Source organism: Perissodus microlepis, chromosome 7, assembly GCF_051167445.1.
Source record: "Perissodus microlepis isolate ML-2025 ecotype Zambia chromosome 7, ASM5116744v1, whole genome shotgun sequence".
Taxonomy (NCBI): Eukaryota; Metazoa; Chordata; class Actinopteri; order Cichliformes; family Cichlidae; genus Perissodus; species Perissodus microlepis.
Genome location: NC_140467.1, coordinates 36,785,440 through 36,803,628, shown reverse-complemented (window position 1 = coordinate 36,803,628; position 18,189 = coordinate 36,785,440). Strand labels below are relative to the sequence as shown.

The window sequence follows — 18,189 nt, the reverse complement described above, 5'->3', positions numbered from 1 at the left end:
CATAACAAACCCGTTTTAAATCTACGAAGAAGAAAACGTCAACAGGAAGTAGGAGGGTTGCTGCTGATGCTGTTGAAGGTTAGCTGTACTGGCTCTTTACGCTCTCAGTAGGTCAGTTTTTAGCGCTTTTGTACCTTTTATATAAATGGAAACTTTTATTATTCATTCTCTCATTTGGGAATGAATAATAAAGGTTTTTTAAATTATTGTGCCATGTATATAATTCCGAACACATTGGAACCATTTTCTGTCTCATCACAATGAGTTTGAAAATAATTCATGCACAAAATACTAAAGCTTATTTATTGTTATTGTGTATATTACACCTCTCCTGATACAGCATGTAAACCCGGTTTTTGAAAGAGTGGTTCAGAAATATTATTTAAAATACTAAATAGCTTTCGAAAAAAACCCTTCCCCCCTTGTGTTTTTGTCTATCTCCCAAGGACCAAACCTGTTTTTGCTTCAAAGTTTTGTCATGAGACGTTTTAATGCGAATTCTATTCAAAGATGTATTAACAGTTTTATGTATGCTTTTATTCGATTCAATTATCATACGGATAGTACACATTAAAGTTGTCAAACAGACACATCAGTTTATACACCTTTTCTCAAAAACCAGCCATTACAATGTTTAGTACAATTAGTAAGTGCTGAAAGCTTTAAATATGGAACGACAAATGTGTACGAGATACGAATATGTGTTAGATTTTATTCTTTTCCTGCCTATTTCCCACTTCACTGTACACACGCTACAAGTGTGCCAGATATTAAATAAACATACAAAGTGGAGTAATGTTGTACAATACATCAGGCCTGAATGTAAGAGACTTGTCAAGCCTGTTAAGTTACATCTTTAGGTTATGATTTAGTACCTTTACCACACACATAAACCAGGTTTATTATTTTTATCCTAGCACTTTCTTGACAGTTAAGTATTTTTTCTGTTGTCTGTAGAGATGACTGCAGATGTTAGATACATAGCCTTACACGCTCTGCGTTTGTGTGTGTGTGTGTGGTTTTAGGTGGGTATTAAGAGCATTAATTGTACCCTTGCACTGATAACTACACGACGCAAATCCAAGTATGTCTAAATAATAGGGACTCATAGCCTGAAATCAAATACCTACAGATCCATAAATCTGCATTCTCGGCAGAAACCCATAACAGAAACTGGTGAGTAATCCTCTCAGTTTGGCCGGTAATCTGACAGATTCTGCCACCACCACTGTGAATTATGATTATAAACATATAATCTCCAAAATAATAAATTGTTATCAAAGAATAAGCTTTTTTTTAAAAAACCAACTAAAGCTCCATTTACAGTGGACGATGGTCATATGTAGCGGTTTAGAAATCGTAATCAGATACTGCGTTCCAAACAGGTCTTATCTAATGTGTTATCTAAAATGTTAAGAACATCCTGTATTTGTGCTCTTTCAGATTAGTTCACAACAAGTGAAAACACTGTAAAGAGGATTTTGATCATTAGTTTAAGCAACAACAAAAAGGAAATGTCCCAAATTCCCCAGTTCTGACTTTGTAAATACTACTATTTTTTCTGTAAATCTGAATAAATGTAGATAAATTTAGATTACAGAATATCATTCACCTTATATTGCAATTTTTAGTGTTTCCTTACGAAAATAACAGATTAATTTATTAAGAAAATGACTTCTCGTGACATCATTGCCTTTCTTTCCTGTGCAGGCCTCCAGGATGGCAGGCAGACGAGCGCTGAAGGCTGTGCTCATTGACCTGAGTGGAACTCTGCATATAGAAGACACAGCAGTGCCCGGGGCGCAGGATGCCCTTAACAGGTAGATGGCAGGAGGGAAAAAATCAGACCTAAAATGGCGCATTGAGAGTCAGGATGTTACTCTATGAATGAAAAGAAAGACTGAAAATTATTTTTTTATATTACTTGAACACTACTCAAAAACCTTTTTCTGTCTTGTGCTTGCTGCATAGCTTTATCTTAGATCAGTTCTTTTCCTGTGATAGAGTGCTATGAATTGTAAACATGGTTTGAATTGCTAGATGTTTTCTTTTGTGTTTTTGTGCATTATCAGGTTACGGCAGGCGTCTGTAGCTGTCAAGTTTGTGACCAACACAACCAAGGAGAGTAAGAGGATCTTATTTGAAAGGCTGCAACGCCTCAATTTTAACCTCCAGGTGAAATAGCCACACCCTTTCTTATAGCAGAAACTTTTACTGCAGTACCAAAAGAAATCAAAATGACCTTTAGAAGGGGAACCACTGTGATCTTGTTTTGTAATGTCTGTTTTTTCCCAAAAGTAAAGTGATGAAAAGAATGTTAGTGCAGAAGTCAAAATTAGGCGAAGAAAAGCAAAACTGGTGATTTACTTAATAAATCAACAAACTGAAAGGACTGTGATGCCATTTTGACCTCGAGAGTGCTGCCTTATGTGATCTTGAAAAATGACCTTTACTGTACAGGAAAATGAGATCTTCACTTCTCTGAGTGCAGCAAGGAGTTTGTTAGAGCAGAAACAACACAGACCCCTGCTGCTGGTGGAAGACAGCGCCCTGGAAGATTTCACTGGTACGAAGTTGAGAGTGTGTGGTGGTGTGTGTGTGTGTGTGTGTGTGTGTGTGAGTGACAGAGAGGTAGACCTGAATTTATGTTGTTTTACTTATCATTTGTTTCAGTAACCAAATAGGATAAACTATTTATGTTTAAGACATTATAGCTTTATAAAAAATTCTAATTGTCTACAAGCATTTTGTTAAAAATCAAGCACAAAGAATTCATAAATCTATATCTCTTTAGCAGTTACTATAAAATTATATAGATGAATAATAATTTATTAAAAAACCTCCAGTTATATATTTTTTCTTCCTTTTGCAGGGATTGAGACGTCAGAGCCGAATGCTGTCGTCATTGGACTTGCTCCTGATCACTTCAACTACTCCACACTCAACAAGGCTTTCAGGTGTTAAACTTGGTCAAGTTTAGCAGCTGACATATATATCAGCAAAATCTTCAGTGTGTCTGATATTTTTACTCAAAAATATCAGATACTTTGTATTATTATTATTTTTGATATACAGTAGTAGCAAAGCAAGCGTTTTATTTGGGCATATTTGTGCAGTTATGTCTTATTTCTTGAAAAATGAGACCATATAATAAACTTGGTGTTTGTGATTTTGCTTTCTAAAATGTCATTGTTTTAAATGTGTATTTCTTTCAAGAATGATTCTGGATGGAGCTCCTCTCATCGCCATCCATAAGGCTCGCTACTACAAACGTAAGGATGGTTTGGCCCTCGGACCCGGGCCTTTCGTGACGGGACTGGAGTATGCCACCGACTGTAAAGCTACTGTAGTTGGAAAGCCTGAAAAGACATTTTTTACACAGGTGTGGAATTTATTTTGATTTTATTTTTCCTCATATAATAAGACAATTGTTGATTTTATAACAGACACGTCAGATACTTACTTGACATTATAGCATCTATACAATGGTACTAACAACCATTGAAGCCTCTTCTCATTTCTTCAAATAGGCTCTGTCTGATTTAGGATGTAGCCCCAGTGAAGCTGTCATGATAGGCGATGTAAGTACATTATCATTTTTGACAGAAAGTGAGTTTTTGGCTTTCTCTTGTATACAGTATAACCATTTATTGTAATGTTATTGTTGCTGTTGACAGTTTTAGTACCTCTTACAAGATATACTAATTTTAAAAAATCTTTTTTTTCTTCCTAGTGGTAACATTAAAATAAAATGGTGGTCTTTACACTGAGTGGCCCTGTGATATGTATTTCTTCACCAGCCTGTGACTGATTAACACCCTCACAATTTACTAAAAGTAGGTCTGTGCTTTTTTTGTTTGTTTGTTTGTTTTCTCCAACAGGATGCCAGAGATGATGTAGGCGGGGCTCAAAATTCAGGAATGTTGGGTATTCTTGTCAGAACTGGTGAGCTGAGAAACAGTCAGCTTCTAATTTCATCTTCAGCTGATCCCTTCAGCTTTCTCTTCCACTGTGGTGTCTTTATTAGAAGCTACATTTCTAGCTACTTCATCTATCATAATTTTTTTTTTTCTTGTTGCTAACCATCTTCTCTCCTGTTATGTTTTAGGTAAATACAGAGAAGGCGATGAGAATAAAATAAGCCCAGCTCCCCACCTGATATGTGACAGTTTCCCAGATGCTGTTGAACACATCCTGCAGAATCTGCTTTGAGCGCCAAGTAAAAATAAGCTTCCAGTTTCATTTGCACAAATAAACACTGCTAATGTTTCAACAGTCATGCTATAGTAGTTTGACTCAAAGTACCAGTCACCATAACAAAGGTTTCGTTGTATTAGGTTGTATATTTTTTTTCAGAAAATATAAAAAGAAAACAAATGATTCAACCAGCATTTTTTTTTAAATTGTGCTGTTCTAGTGTCAGACAGATTGGTACTCTCTCTCCCAGGCTGTGTATCTGTCTATCAGGTTTCATGCTGAGTGTTTGGTGTGTTCAATCACATTCAGGAAATCAGCCGTTGTTACAGTTTCCAGTTGGATGGCGGGCATGTCTGTGTCATCTGTAAAAGAGAATCAAAGTAAGACAGAGAAGATGGCTGTTGTAGGGGTCAATCTTGACTTTCAGAATCAGAGAAACTTTATTAATCCCAGAGGGAAATTGAGTTGTCATAGCAGCAAATATACAACAAGCACTCATATAAAATGAGTGTAGAAACAGAGATACTGGTAGATAAATATAGAGATATAAGTATAAATATAAAAGGACAAGTATGTTTGCAAATATGTGTCGTGTGTACAAAAGTGACAGGGTGCACTGAGGTGTGATTAATTCTGTTCCACATTTGTGGACCTGACCCGAGTGGATGAATTAAAGAGTCTGATTGCAGCGGGAAGGAACGACCTCCTGTAACTTTCCCTCAGACAGCGAGGTTGAAGGAACCTGTTGCTGAAACTGCTCTTCAGATTGTCCAGTGTGTTATGGAGGGGGTGGGAGTCATTGTCCATGATTGCCAGCAGTCTTGCCAGCATTCTGTCACTGATCACCTCCTCCAGGGTGGCAAGCTTCATGCCAGCAGCAGACTCGGCCTCCCTGATGAATTTTTTCAGTCTGTTTGCATCCTTTGCTTTGATGCCTGCACCCCAGCATGCTACAGCAAAAAAAGATGGTGCTCGCAGCAAAAGACTGATAAAACATATAGAGCAGCCTGCTGCATACATTGAAGGATCTGAGGCTTCGTAGAAAGTAAAGCCAGCTCAGACCCCTTTTGTAGGAAGCATCCTTGCTGGCAGACCACTCCAGCTTGTGATCCAGTTGAACTCCCAGATACTTATAGAATGTGACTATTTCGACATCAGTCCCACCAATGCAGACAGGGGAGGGTTGGGATCTGTTTCTACCACCAGCTCATTTGTTATAGCTACATTCAGCTGCAGGTTGTGTGTGTGTGTGTGTGTGTGTGTGTGTGTGTGTGTGTGTTGTCCTACCATCCTGATGTGACTCCAGAGCATCAAAGATTTTTCCAACTGGTCTCATGGCAGCTTCCTTACATGCCATCTTATATCTGAGCCAGAGTAGCCCTCCATCTCCTGGAAATAAAACACAGAAGCATGTGAATGAACACATTTCCTTCTAGATAACATATATAATTTCATGGAATCAAATGGTAATTGAAAAATGTGAAGCATAATGATTAAACGCCTTTGCCAATGCTTCGTACTCCAGTACAGTGCATAGCTCAATGCCTCCTGTGCAGCTGAAAGGAGGCAGCCAGTGAGACGTCATGGCTTGGTGAGCTGGTGAAGAGGTAAGACTCATCCATCTGAACCAGTAACTCGGTCTTTATCCTGCGACTCCCCTCGTGCTCACCTCTGAAAGCAGTGAACAGAGTTTTTGTGGACAGCAGCAGTGGCACATCTACATTTTACTGCACTTAGTGGTTAAGGTCACCCCATGCTGTCCTCTGGCCCATCACTGACTCAAGCTCATCCAGGAAGATGGTGGATGGAACGTGGTACCTGGCCAGCTCAAATAGAACCTGCAGACACATGTATTAAATCATTTACACTACATACACGGTCAACATATTTGTACAAAAGTCATGTTACTGAAATAAAATGAGTCATTTCTTATCAGTTTTATGTACTCAAAACGAATATGACAGTCAAAATGCAAAATTGGCTCTAGTTTATTTGTAATCTGCAATATTTATTGTTTACATCACGGAATGTATGCCGTGTAACCACTATGAAAGCTGTGTTGTACATGTAGCATAGCATATATGCGGGGCCCAAGGCTTGTCTTGATCGCCAATCTTGCATCCGAAGTAAAGACGATATGCCTTCTTCACTTGAGAAGTGATACTTTCTTCTGGTTGGCAAATGTCATTTCCCCACAAATATAGCAAAAATTGTCCACAGTATTAACACACTTTTGAGGCAGTAGCTTAAGCTGTATCCCATGAAGTCTGAAAGATTTCTCAAATTTTCCAACTAGGCTTTGTATAGTACACTGCTGATGTCAGCTTACTTCAGCAGCTGCCTGGCAGTAGTACTGCATTGCTTCAGGAAATAATGGAATAAACTCTGGATGATGTGTACATGATGGTATTATCCAATGTGATGCAATATTACATCATTCTATGCTTATTTAGGATGTTGTTACAGTCCTGCTGGATAAATGTACACAGTGAAACATAGAAAAAAACTATATAAAATATCTTCCAAACGAGAGCAAACACAATATTTTCATGCTCATATTTGTGTTCAGCACACCAAGACACTACAGATTAGGACCTTTTTAGGTCAGTAACAATTTCAGTGTTGACCAGTGTAATCAGACCTCAAAAAATTAAACACAAAACACAAAGTATAGTATACAAACATGTTTTTGTAAAATTCTTCCTATAGCTGACAGCCTACCCTGACCAGTTTCTCAGAGTCTCCCCTCCACTTGCTGACAATGCTGGAAGCTGAGATGTTGAAGAAGGTTGTCTTACCCTCTGTAGCTACGGCCTTGGCCAGCAACGTCTTACCTGTACCTGCGTGTGTGAGGCAGTGTAAGGTACGTTTTCATAGTGAGCCCCTGACATTTTTTAATATCCTGCACTTGAGTCCTTACCAGGGGGACCATAGAGCAGTAAACCCTTCCATGGCGACAGGATGCCTGTAAAGAGTTGGGGATACTGAGGAGGAGAGACTGAGTCAAAGAATGAGAGGGAAACATGAATAAAACAGTATAGATACAACTTGAGTAAATCACATCCTAGCTCAGTATGAGAACACATTGTATTTCCATTTTCAGCACACCAATAGCAAACTGAGCTCTGTGCAAAGAAACCTGATAAGTCTGATTTATAGCTGATCAGTGCTGCAAATACCACACACAACAAATTAGTTTAAATTTTAGGTGGCAAACACAGGCTGGCTGAAATGACCAAACTGACCTATAGCTCAGAGAATGAATAATAATGGAAGCAAAAGTTTAGGATTGTGGGAAGGCAGAGAGACGATGTTCAATAAAACAGGCCAGCAGAATATATACAAGGAGATGGACACATCAGTCCTCATCTTCGTCTGTAAATGTCAAGAGGATGCAGACAACCTGATTTGTTGTCATCATATCCATGAGAAAGGTCTGGGCGATCATGACAAAAGTGTGTGCATCTATTTCTGTGTGTGTGCGGGTTTTTATCTATTTGCAGAAGCACAAATTGCGTGATTGTGGCTGTGTATAATAAATTCTACATGGCATGCCACATGTGTCTTCCTATCCATCTCTGTATCTGTGTTACCATAATATCCCAGGTATAGATTTAATGTCACTCTAATAGACTGGCCTGACCCCACTGCCCTCCTTCTCTTTAAGCCCTTTAAAAGAGATGTATTCAGAATCGAAGATGGGCGACCGGAGCTGAAATACCAGCATGCTCGGGTAGCGGCCGCACCTTAATGGGATAAACGACGGCCTCTTTGACTAATCGCTTGGCATCCTCCAGACCGATGATGTCCTCCCATTGCACATTGGGGCTGTGCAAATAGATGTCCTTTGGAAAAACATACACACACACACAACAGAGAGTGAGTGATGCATGTGGAAGACATAAGCCAGAAATTGGCCCCCGCACACATCCCGGTTGCGTAAATAGGTGTCTTTTAGAATGAAACATCGGGTAAGGGAAATGGATAGAGCCTGGGCCTTCATTAATACAAAAGATCAATTCATTCAAAACAAAGCCCTCTGGTACTCTGTAGTGGACACATTCAGCAAGAATCATATGGAGGATTTTCACATTTTTACATTATATTCCAAAGAACAAATTAAGATAAAATCAGCTTCTCCCCAGGCTTGTTTATTAATGTGTGTGTGTGTGTGTGTGTGTGTGTGTGTGTACATCAACCAGTTGAGGGTGTCTCTAGGCAACTAGTGGATGCCGCCACTTAAATGTGGCTATGAGTGCATGCAGAACTTAGCTTATTAGGTCAACGGCTAACTACCACACTTGTGAAAGCAACAGTATAGAAATCCCATTACATGTGTAAAATAAAACGACTGAATAGAGGCTGTCAGGTGTTGCTTGCAACACTCGCAATGTGATGAAGCACAGAAACAGGAGTGACTGACTTAGTACACAAAATAGTACATTTCCGAGTACTCTGCTTCCTCAGTCTCAAAGTAAAGTTTAGAGGAAAGGCAATGTGCACAAAGACAAAAACGCTGCATAGAAGGAAAAAAGAAGGTGAGAAAAGAGTCGAAAGACATGCGTGCCAATGAAAATAAGGTGAGAGAATGAAAACAAAAGGAGGAAAGAATAGAATAAATGACACAGAGTTACCCGAAGGAACAATGAGAGCCTTCTACACTGCAATAAGCATTCAATTTCATTGCATACACACTGCTAATGCAGTTTTTTGGGAGAATAGGATCAAACAAAAAGGAAGATGCAGTTAAAACATAATAGAGAGACAATGAAGAGGACGTTATTATGAATTATTATGAATAAACTGAAAATAATCTGAAAAAGAGCATTCTGCTTGAAAACTGAAAAGTCATTTAGTCAAGCCCTAGACAAACAGGTCTAGACAGTGCTTGCAATCACTGGTTGCTAGGAGGAAATTATTATTCTCCGTGTGGTTGCAAGTGGTTGCTGGCAGTCACTGTGAATCTGATTGCTAAACCAGCAGCGGGGAATCTGATAGACTAGCATTCCCATCCTGCTTCCCAATATAATTCCTTACTGCAACTTCATCTGTCATAATTTTTTTTCTTGTTGCTAACCATCTTCTCTCCTGTTATGTTTTAGGTAAATACAGAGAAGGCGATGAGAATAAAATAAGCCCAGCTCCCCACCTGATATGTGACAGTTTCCCAGATGCTGTTGAACACATCCTGCAGAATCTGCTTTGAAAGTCAAGTAAAAATAACCTTCTGGTTTCATTTGCACAAGTAACACTGCTAATGTTTCAACAGTGGAGAGACTTAAGATTTGAAATTATTCTCCGCAGAACATCCTGATAAATCGAAAATAGTCATGCTATAGTAGTTTGACTCAAAGTACCAGTCACCAAAGTTTTATTGTATTAGGTTGTATATTTTTTGTTTTCAAATAATAAAAAAGAAAACAAATGATCAATGAACAAATATTTTCTCCATGTCAGAAAGAGTTTTTCAAAGCTCCACAGTTATTAAAATGTACACCGTTCCAACCTGCAGTAGCTTGTCACAAATGTCCAAGTATAGGAAACATTTTACACTAATATATAGTCATTAGTGTAAATTATTAGTATAGTGCAGGATATAAATTTGTAACAGTAAAAACAAGTTATCATCACTTTTATTGGCGTTAGTATGAAAGTCTTTACATTCATGTTATGTGTACTAGTGTCAGACAGATTGGTACTCTCTCTCCCAGGCTGTGTATCTGTCCATCAGGTTTCGTGCTGAGGGTTTGGTGTGTTCAATCACATTCAGGAAATCAGCTGTTGTTACAATTTCCAGTTGGATGGCGGGCATGTCTGTGTCATCTGTAAAAGAGAATCACAGTAAGACAGAGAAGATGGCTGTTGTAGGGGTCAATCTTGACATTGTGTGTGTGTGTGTGTTGTCCTACCATCCTGATGTGACTCCAGAGCATCAAAGATCTTTCGAACTGGTCTCATGGCAGCTTCTTTACATGCCAATCTTATATCTGAGCCAGAGTAGCCCTCCATCTCCTGGAAATAAAACACACAAATGTACAGATGCACATGAGTGAACACATTTCCTTCCTGATAACATATATGATTTATGAAATTATATTAATTACAGAAAAATTGTTAAGCATAACGATTAAACACTTGACAAACTCCATACGCACTTTTGCCAGTGCTTCGTAGTCTAGCACAGTGCGTAGCTCCACCCCTCCTGTGCAGCTGAGAGGAGGCAGCCAATGAGAAATCATGGCTTGGCGAGCTGGTGAAGAGGGAAGACTCACTAGAATCCGCTTCTCTAACCTCCTCAGCATTGCGTGGTCCAGTTCCCTGAGAAAAGATTTATTAGAAACAAACAAAGGCAGATTTAACTGTCATAATTTTATAGCTGTCTTAGTAGTCATCTTTTTTTATTTATACAGCTGTGACATCATAACATCATAATCTTGTGTTTGTCAAGAAAATGAAGGGTCTTTTTTCAAATGCATTCAATGCAAGAAAAATGAATGAATGTTAAAATCAGGCTGAGATGATGCTGGCAATAAATGTACAAGGAGGGTTGAAACAGCAAAAATAGTGAGTTGTATTTTTCTGTCTTCCTATTCATTTGTAAATGCAACAGAAGGCCAGTAAGTCCAAATGTGCATGTGATTAATCTACCAAGGTAGGTTGGAGGCAGCAAGTACAAAAACCAGGTCATCTGATCTGGCTAGTCCATCCATCTGAACCAGTAACTCAGTCTTCATCCTGCGACTCCCCTCGTGCTCGCCCCTGAAAGCAGTAAACAGAGGTTTTGTGGACAGCAGCAGTGGCACAGCTACATTTTACTGCACTTCGTGGTTGAGCTCACCCCATGCTGCTTCCTCTCTGGCCCATCACTGACTCAAGCTCATCCAGGAAGATGGTGGATGGAGCGTGGTACCTGGCCAGCTCAAATAGAACCTGCAGACACATGTATTAAATCATTTACACTAATTAGACACTAATTAGACCCCCCCCAGAGAATAGTATTCAAACATGTTTTTGTAAAATTCTTCCTATAGCTGACAGCCTACCCTGACCAGTTTCTCAGAGTCTCCCCTCCACTTGCTGACAATGCTGGAAGCTGAGATGTTGAAGAAGGTTGTCTTACACTCTGTAGCTACGGCCTTGGCCAGCAACGTCTTACCTGTACCTGCGTGGGTAAGGGAATGTGAAGGGCAAGTTTTCATAGTGAGCCCCTGACATTTTTTAATATCCTGCACTTGAGTCCTTACCCGGGGGACCATAGAGCAGTAAACCCTTCCATGGAGACAGGATGCCTGTAAAGAGTTGGGGATACTGAGGAGGAGAGACTGAGTCAAAGAATGAGAGGGAAACATGAATAAAACAGTATAGATACAACTTGAGTAAATCACATCCTAGCTCAGTATGAGAACACATTGTATTTCCATTTTCAGCACACCAATAGCAAACTGAGCTCTGTGCAAAGAAACCTGATAAGTCTGATGATGCAGTTTTTATCTATTTGCAGAAGCACAAATTGTGTGATTGTAGCAGTATAATAAATTCTACATGGCATGCCACATGTGTCTTTCTATCCATTTCTGTATCTGTGTTGCCATAATATCCCAGGTAGAGATTTAATATTAGTCTAATAGACTGGCCTGACCCCACTGCCCTCCTTCTCTTTAAGCCCTTTAAAAGAGATGTATTCAGAATCGAAGATGGGCGACCGGAGCTAAAATACCAGCATGCTCGGGTAGCGGCCGCACCTTAATGGGATAAACGACGGCCTCTTTGACTAATCGCTTGGCATCCTCCAGACCGATGATGTCCTCCCATCGCACATTGGGGCTGTGCAAATAGATGTCCTTTGGAAAAGCATACACACACACACAACAGAGAGTGAGTGATGCATGTGGAAGACATAAGCCAGAAATTGGCCCCCGCACACACGTCCTAGTTGCGTAAATAGGTGTCTTTTAGAATGAAACATCAGATATGGGAAGTGGATAGAGCCTGGGCCTTCATTAGTACAAAAGATCAATTCATTCAAAACAAAGCCCTCTGGTACTCTGTAGTGGACACATTCAGCAAGAGTCATATGGAGGATTTTCATATTTTTACATCATATTCCAAGGAACAAATTAAGATAAAATCAGCTTCTCCCCAGGCTTATTAAGGTGTGTGTGTGTGTGTGTGTGTGTGTGTGTGTGTGTGTGTGTGTGTGTGTGTGTGTGTGTGTTTACCCTGCTGACGATCGTAGCTAGTTCCCTCATCTCACCACTCATTCCAGAAAAGCCACTCAGTGGCTTCAGTAGGCGTTCCTGCAACATAGACTTTTTATTATTATCAGTAGACATTTTGTACTTTTTGTAGCCTTCAAATAGTTTTTATTTTGGACAATTCAGACTGTTACCAAAATATATTTTTACACGTTTCACAGTTGTTTGAAGCTTGTCTGAATATTATGACCTTTTTTATAAGTCAGTTTAGCTCAAAGGCTCCAGCATAATTACCATATGGTCTGAATCAATCCCAGCTCCTCTGACAGCATCCTGGATTGCACCTGTGGCATCAGTCATCTGCCCCCAAGATACATAAGAGAACATAATAGGAACAAAAGTGACAGCGGTAATTTTGTTTTAAAAAGGGTGAGGACTTCTTTTTTATGTTTTTGCATTTGGCACGGCCAAATCAACCCCAGATCATAAAGGTGCTGGTTTATGTTGTAATGAATTAAACATAAACAATTTTGTTAGCATCCTGCTGCAGCATCATCGTAAAATGAAAACTGTCTCATAAATGTCATACTAGAAAAAAAATGTGATTAACTTCAGTTGGGACGATGAGGTTTGCTTCTGTTCTAAGAGTATTCACTTCTCCAGTACCTTCCTGTTTGTGGCACGCTCTCCAGCTGGTCCATTTTTGATGGAGGATACGCTGAGACCAAAGTCCGATGACTGTGGAGCAAGATAGGTGCCATTCTCCTAGGAAATTAACATAAATGTCAGAATAATTGCTAGCTAGAGTACAGAGTTGTTTTGATTTGACTTCATTTTTCCACATTTGCTCGTACACTAGTGGCTGGCTTCTTTGCTCCAGTTCCTGTGTTTGTGTTCCGGGAAGGGTTGATTTCTGGGAGGGGTTTCACAGCTGAACGGGGAGTCCTGGGGACAAATAAAAAACAAAACACATGTATTTTTTGTTTTTTTAACTGTCATGCATGGACTAGCAGCATGGCAGAGTCACTTATTGTTATATATTCAGGAGGGAATCACCAGACACACCCATGATACAATATTATCACAATACTTCACTCATAATTCTTATTGTGATTTTTAATATTTTGTGACATGCTGAGCAATAATATATTTGCAATTTATCACCCATTTCTACTACAAATTATCTCCTCAAAGTTCAACTTGTCAATATCTGTTTTATGCAATAAGTTTTTGTTTTTGCTGCCCTAAATGTCGCCATAAGACAGTGTCTGTGTTGCTTTATCGATACAATATTGCCACCGAAAATACTGAGATTCGATGTTGTATCGATTTTTCCCCACCTCTACTGTGAGCATGTATGCACAGCATACTTGGCCCGTGACTGACTCACCTCTTAGTTGCACTACGTGTTGGATATTTTCTTTCACCTGGACAGAAAAAAATATCAGAAAAAAACATGCTAAGACTATAAGTTAGTTTTTAATAATTTTACAGAGCATGAGATATAATTTTCATTGCTTCTCAGTGTTTCAGCAGAGTTCTTGTACCTGCTTCTGCTATTCTTCTGATAAGTTTGGGATACTTCTGGAATTTGACGTAGTGGTAGCTCTCATACTCCATCAACACCATCTCCAGATCGATGTTATCGCTAACCTCGAACCTCCTCACACCTCCATTTGTCTCTTGATCCAAGGCCACTGCTGCAGCTACATAGCTGGTGGACAGACACATTGCAAGGAACAGATTTTTGATGTGCTTGTCTTGATGAATTGCACTTCACTTTTTCTATACAGACATACAAATATGACCTTTTGGTTGGTTTGTTACCACTTATCCAATAATAAACCAGCAATTTTGCATTATGCCATTCTGTTCTGAAGTAACAAAGAGTGAATTTATGTATTCTACCTGCTCTGATCAAAGAAACTCAGCCACTTGTTTTAAAAGTCCGTATCTAAACCTGATGCTAAAAACGTACTTAAAAGAAAAGTTCATCTTTTTGATCACCACTTGATGCATCCACACACACACAATTTTATACTGACCCTTGCCCCAGCAGGTGGTGATAGATGAGGATGAGGAGACTTTTCTTCCTCATCTCAGTCCTCTGCTCATCCTGTTGGACAGCAACAAGAACAGCAGCAACAAGAGGACAAAAGGGGAATTCAAATGGAGCTGTTATATAAGAAATAACTACCAAATAATATTGTTCAATTTGTCACAGGTGTCATGAAGAACAGATATGGTCTAATAAAGACCAATACAGTCCCCCCAAAAGCAACATATTTTAGAAGAATATTCAGATTTTTTTAACAGAAGGATATGAAGTGTCACAACTTATGGATAAACAAAACTTTAAAGTGAATCACTGAAATGCAAAGAAATTAGCCACTCTCCATATACAGGTTATAGCAAGATATAACATTTTACAGTATTATTTTAGGCCATGATGCTGTGCATAATAGCAAAAGCATTACACGAGCGAGCCACAGCACTCAACAAATACTGGTTGGAACTCCATTCATTCATCCTTTTACTTCGCCTTATCCAATTCAGGGTCACCATTAGGCTGGAGTCTGTACCAGCTGTCATATAGCGAGAGGCATGGTACACCGTGGACATGCTGCCAACCTAACGCAGGGCTAACACATTCCTATCTTATGATCAAGTTAAGAGTCATTGATTAAACTAATGTCCATGTGTTTGAATTGTGGGAGGAAGCCAGAGTAGCTGAAGAGAACCCACACAGACATGAGGAGAACATCCAAACTCCACACAGAGACACTCCAGCTGGCCTGTGGATAGACCTCTTTGGGAGGCAAAACTCTTTACCACTGTGCTACCCACGGGCTTTAACTGTATGCCTAATTTCAGTAAAGATGGAAGTCTCAAGAACTGTACTTCTTTAAGCTTGTGAAAATTCCCACTATTGGTTAAATACCTTGCACCCTCCACCTGTTGTTTTTAGAACTTAAGAAACCTCTCAGGTGAAAGATGAAAAACATCATCAAACTTAAAGAAGTCCAACTGCTTTTTTTTTTTTTAACAAGTTCTTAAAGACTGCCATGACCTGGATGACTAAGAACCTGCACAGACAATAAAGATGGAAATGACACTCCCTAAAGTATTTATTTATGTCTGTGGTCAAACTAAAAGTAGCCACTAATTATCAACTAACGAGTTAGCCTGTGCTCGTTAATGCTTCAGTTCTCTTCTCTTCCCTGGTTCAAACAAGTGGAGGAGGAATATTTTATATTGGGCTGGAAATACAGGGAAAACACAGTTGCCAGCAGAGGGGGCCAGCCAACCACAAACAACAACCAGTTGACGCTGTCTCTAGGCAACCAGTGGACGCAGCCGCTTTATTGTCGCACGAGTGCATGCAGAACTTAACGATTAGCTCGACGGCTAACTACCACGCTCGTGAAAGCGACAATATAGAAATCCCATCACATGTGTAAAATAAATCGACCAACACCTGGATACATATGCCTTTAGCTTAACACTGCTTACAGTACCAGACAGTTCAGTGCCCATCTGTCCACTGCCACTGCTAGTTAGATAGCCACAAGCTGATATCTGAAAACAGTTGTGCGTCAAATTTGCGTAAAACAACAAGTAACAAAAGCCCGTGTTCACTCACCGCCTCTCGGGCCTGGTGGGCGACTTTCATTGACTGATAATTGAGGTCCATTACTGTTGTAAAAATTTAGTAAGGTCGGTATTATTCGTTAGGTGATGGTGAAGTTGGTCCACCGCGTAGTTCTGTCGGGTCTTACGTTCCCCTCGGGGCTACCGTACTTAAGAGTATGCCTCTTCTGTGAAGCAGCAACGGTGGTAAAGAAAAGCATCACCTATGCTTACTTTGAGAATTTAGAAAAATCTCAGTGACAAAATATTTCATTGACTTAAAGTTTTGCAAAAATGAGATGTTAAAAGCTCTTTAAAAGCTAGAATGCTAACGTTTTTTTTTATTTTTATTTTATTATTGTTAGGTTTCATTAAACCGCAATATCTTTTGTACTCAATCACAAATGTTTTCCAAGTTTGACATGTAGCCTACTACCTTTTACTCTGATGTTATTATCGTTTGAAAGCCTCGTGTAGAGCTCACATTTGATTTCTTTTCAGGTTGAAACTGATCAGTTGATGTATGTCATCCTGATTATCTCCACTAGAGAGCAGAAGAGATCTGTATAACATGCAAGTCACAGCGGTACTATCAAAGGACACCATTTTAAGCTACTTTAATTTATCAGAATGTGTGTGAGTGTTTTGTAAATGTGAATATGGGTGATGAATAGATCCGTTTTGGCTGTCTGGTTTTTGAGGGCATGCTTGTGTCCATCCTTAGTAACTATTGTGCTCTAACTCTTTGTGTGCATGTGTGTCTCCAGGGGCAGACATACACACAGAGACTTCTATTTGCACAACTCCAGCAACCAGTGGGAGGACATAAACACCCTGGAATAAGCCAAACAATTAGTCAAAGAGAGCGTTGTCTATCCCATTAGGTGCAGCTCCTGCTCAATCACGCTGGTATTTCAGCACTGGTTGCCCAGCTTCGATTCTGAATAAATCTCCCCCAAAGAGCTTAAAGAGCAAAACGGTAATGAGGTCAAGCCAGTCTGTTAGGCTGACATTAAACCTATATTTAAGATAACATGGTAACACACACACAATAGACTAGCAGGAATAAGGGAATATTAAAGTATATGCATTTGTTGAAAACTTTAATAGGTACACCTGTTCAGTTGATTGGTAGTGCAATTATCTAATCAGACAATGACATGTCAGCAGCTCATGGCATCTAGGCATGTAGATGCCATCAAGATGACATGTCAAGGTCACGAGCAGATGGTAGTCAGAATTTGCAATAAACAACATGAAAGGGTGCCAGTGGTGTAAAGTTGTGTGGGATATTTTCTTGGCACAATTTGGACACTTCAGTACCAACTGAGCGTTGCTGATGCCCATGTCCATCCCTTTGTGAGTACAGTGTACCCATCTTCTAATGGCTGCTTCCAACAGGATAGCACACCATGTCACAAAGCAGCTCAGATAAAAAAAATTCTTGAACATAACAATCAGTTCACTTTACTAAAATGGACTCTACAGTCACAGGTCTCAATCCAGTAGAGCACCTTTTGGGATATGCTGTGATGGGAGGTTTGTGTCACAGATGTGCACGTAATACATTTGAAGCAACTGTGTGATGCTCTAATGCCAATATTGACCAAAATCACTGAGGAATACTTCCGAAGGCAAATGGGAGTTCAACCCAGTACTAGCAAGAAGTACCTAATTGTCTAATGAGTGTATAATATATACAGTATATATAAATAGGTGAACAAGCAACAGCAAGGATATTCTACAGCTTTAAGCAAATGTACAACACAAATGTCTATCACATGTGGTCGCAAATTTTGAAGCCATCCTGATAACCTTCTCCCACCAACAATGTGGAGATCCAACCTCTTTTAGATCCAATTAAAATCAAGACACTCAAAAAGATGCTCTGGAAAAGAGTAGAATTCTTGGAACAGAGTTTAATACACTGAATCATATGAATAATAATGGATTGGATTTATATAGTGCTTTTCAAGGCACCCAAAGCGCTTTACAATGCCACTATTCATTCACTCTCACATTCACACACTGGTGGAAGCAAGCTACGGTTGTAGCCACAGCTGCCCTGGGGCAGACTGACAGAAGCGAGGCTGCCATATCGCGCCATCGGCCCCTCTGGCCAACACCAGTAGGCGGTAGGGTAAAGTGTCTTGCCCGAGGACACAAC

At 39.6% G+C, this 18,189-nt stretch overlaps 3 protein-coding genes across 4 annotated transcripts; 1 reads left to right on the top strand and 2 right to left on the bottom strand.

Moving 5' to 3' along the window:
- Positions 1-6,346, top strand: hdhd2 (haloacid dehalogenase-like hydrolase domain containing 2). 2 transcript variants are annotated; one of them, XM_084934851.1, is made up of 9 exons: positions 1-78; positions 1,711-1,820; positions 2,073-2,175; positions 2,461-2,566; positions 2,873-2,957; positions 3,217-3,382; positions 3,531-3,581; positions 3,882-3,945; positions 4,109-6,346. In XM_084934851.1, the coding sequence occupies exons 1-9, from the start codon at positions 67-69 to the stop codon at positions 4,210-4,212; spliced, it is 801 nt and encodes a 266-aa protein (XP_084790977.1). In that variant the 5' UTR covers positions 1-66; the 3' UTR covers positions 4,213-6,346. The 2 variants fall into 2 exon arrangements, with proteins under 2 accessions (XP_084790977.1, XP_084790978.1); XM_084934852.1 differs by having other exon boundaries at positions 25-111.
- On the bottom strand, positions 4,471-8,200 carry LOC146383546 (katanin p60 ATPase-containing subunit A-like 2). Its single transcript, XM_084932459.1, has 8 exons — positions 8,126-8,200; positions 7,919-8,042; positions 7,118-7,195; positions 6,919-7,037; positions 5,948-6,035; positions 5,485-5,586; positions 4,923-5,147; positions 4,471-4,559 (listed from the first exon to the last, which is right to left on the bottom strand). The coding sequence occupies exons 1-8, from the start codon at positions 8,198-8,200 to the stop codon at positions 4,471-4,473; spliced, it is 900 nt and encodes a 299-aa protein (XP_084788585.1).
- Positions 8,201-9,812: 1,612 nt separating this feature from the next.
- LOC146383545 (katanin p60 ATPase-containing subunit A-like 2) lies at positions 9,813-16,217 on the bottom strand. The gene is made up of 16 exons (XM_084934850.1): positions 16,036-16,217; positions 14,438-14,508; positions 13,940-14,106; positions 13,783-13,819; positions 13,247-13,337; positions 13,059-13,157; positions 12,687-12,752; positions 12,417-12,494; positions 11,940-12,038; positions 11,442-11,505; positions 11,241-11,359; positions 11,036-11,127; positions 10,846-10,956; positions 10,353-10,515; positions 10,107-10,209; positions 9,813-10,020 (listed from the first exon to the last, which is right to left on the bottom strand). Exons 1-16 carry the CDS (start codon positions 16,084-16,086, stop codon positions 9,881-9,883), a joined length of 1,551 nt encoding a protein of 516 aa, XP_084790976.1. The 5' UTR covers positions 16,087-16,217; the 3' UTR covers positions 9,813-9,880.
- Between the last annotated feature and the right edge of the window lie 1,972 nt (positions 16,218-18,189).

What these genes read in the sequence shown, in the direction of transcription:
- LOC146383545 (XM_084934850.1), bottom strand. Translation starts at nt 16,086, where the DNA reads ATGGACCTCAATTATCAGTCAATGAAAGTCGCCCACCAGGCCCGAGAG. An exon ending in CACCACCTGCTGGGGCAAGG is followed by an intron (nt 14,107 to 14,437) that starts GTCAGTATAAAA and finishes TCTGTCCACCAG; the next exon opens with CTATGTAGCTGCAGCAGTGG. An exon ending in ACACGTAGTGCAACTAAGAG is followed by an intron (nt 13,338 to 13,782) that starts GTGAGTCAGTCA and finishes ATTTGTCCCCAG; the next exon opens with GACTCCCCGTTCAGCTGTGA.
- hdhd2 (XM_084934851.1), top strand. An exon ending in GCCTCAATTTTAACCTCCAG is followed by an intron (nt 2,176 to 2,460) that starts GTGAAATAGCCA and finishes TTTACTGTACAG; the next exon opens with GAAAATGAGATCTTCACTTC. An exon ending in AAAAGACATTTTTTACACAG is followed by an intron (nt 3,383 to 3,530) that starts GTGTGGAATTTA and finishes TTCTTCAAATAG; the next exon opens with GCTCTGTCTGATTTAGGATG.
- LOC146383546 (XM_084932459.1), bottom strand. Translation starts at nt 8,200, where the DNA reads ATGAAGGCCCAGGCTCTATCCATTTCCCTTACCCGATGTTTCATTCTA. An exon ending in GCCGCTACCCGAGCATGCTG is followed by an intron (nt 7,196 to 7,918) that starts GTATTTCAGCTC and finishes TCTTTGACTCAG; the next exon opens with TCTCTCCTCCTCAGTATCCC. An exon ending in ACTGCTCTATGGTCCCCCTG is followed by an intron (nt 7,038 to 7,117) that starts GTAAGGACTCAA and finishes TCACACACGCAG; the next exon opens with GTACAGGTAAGACGTTGCTG.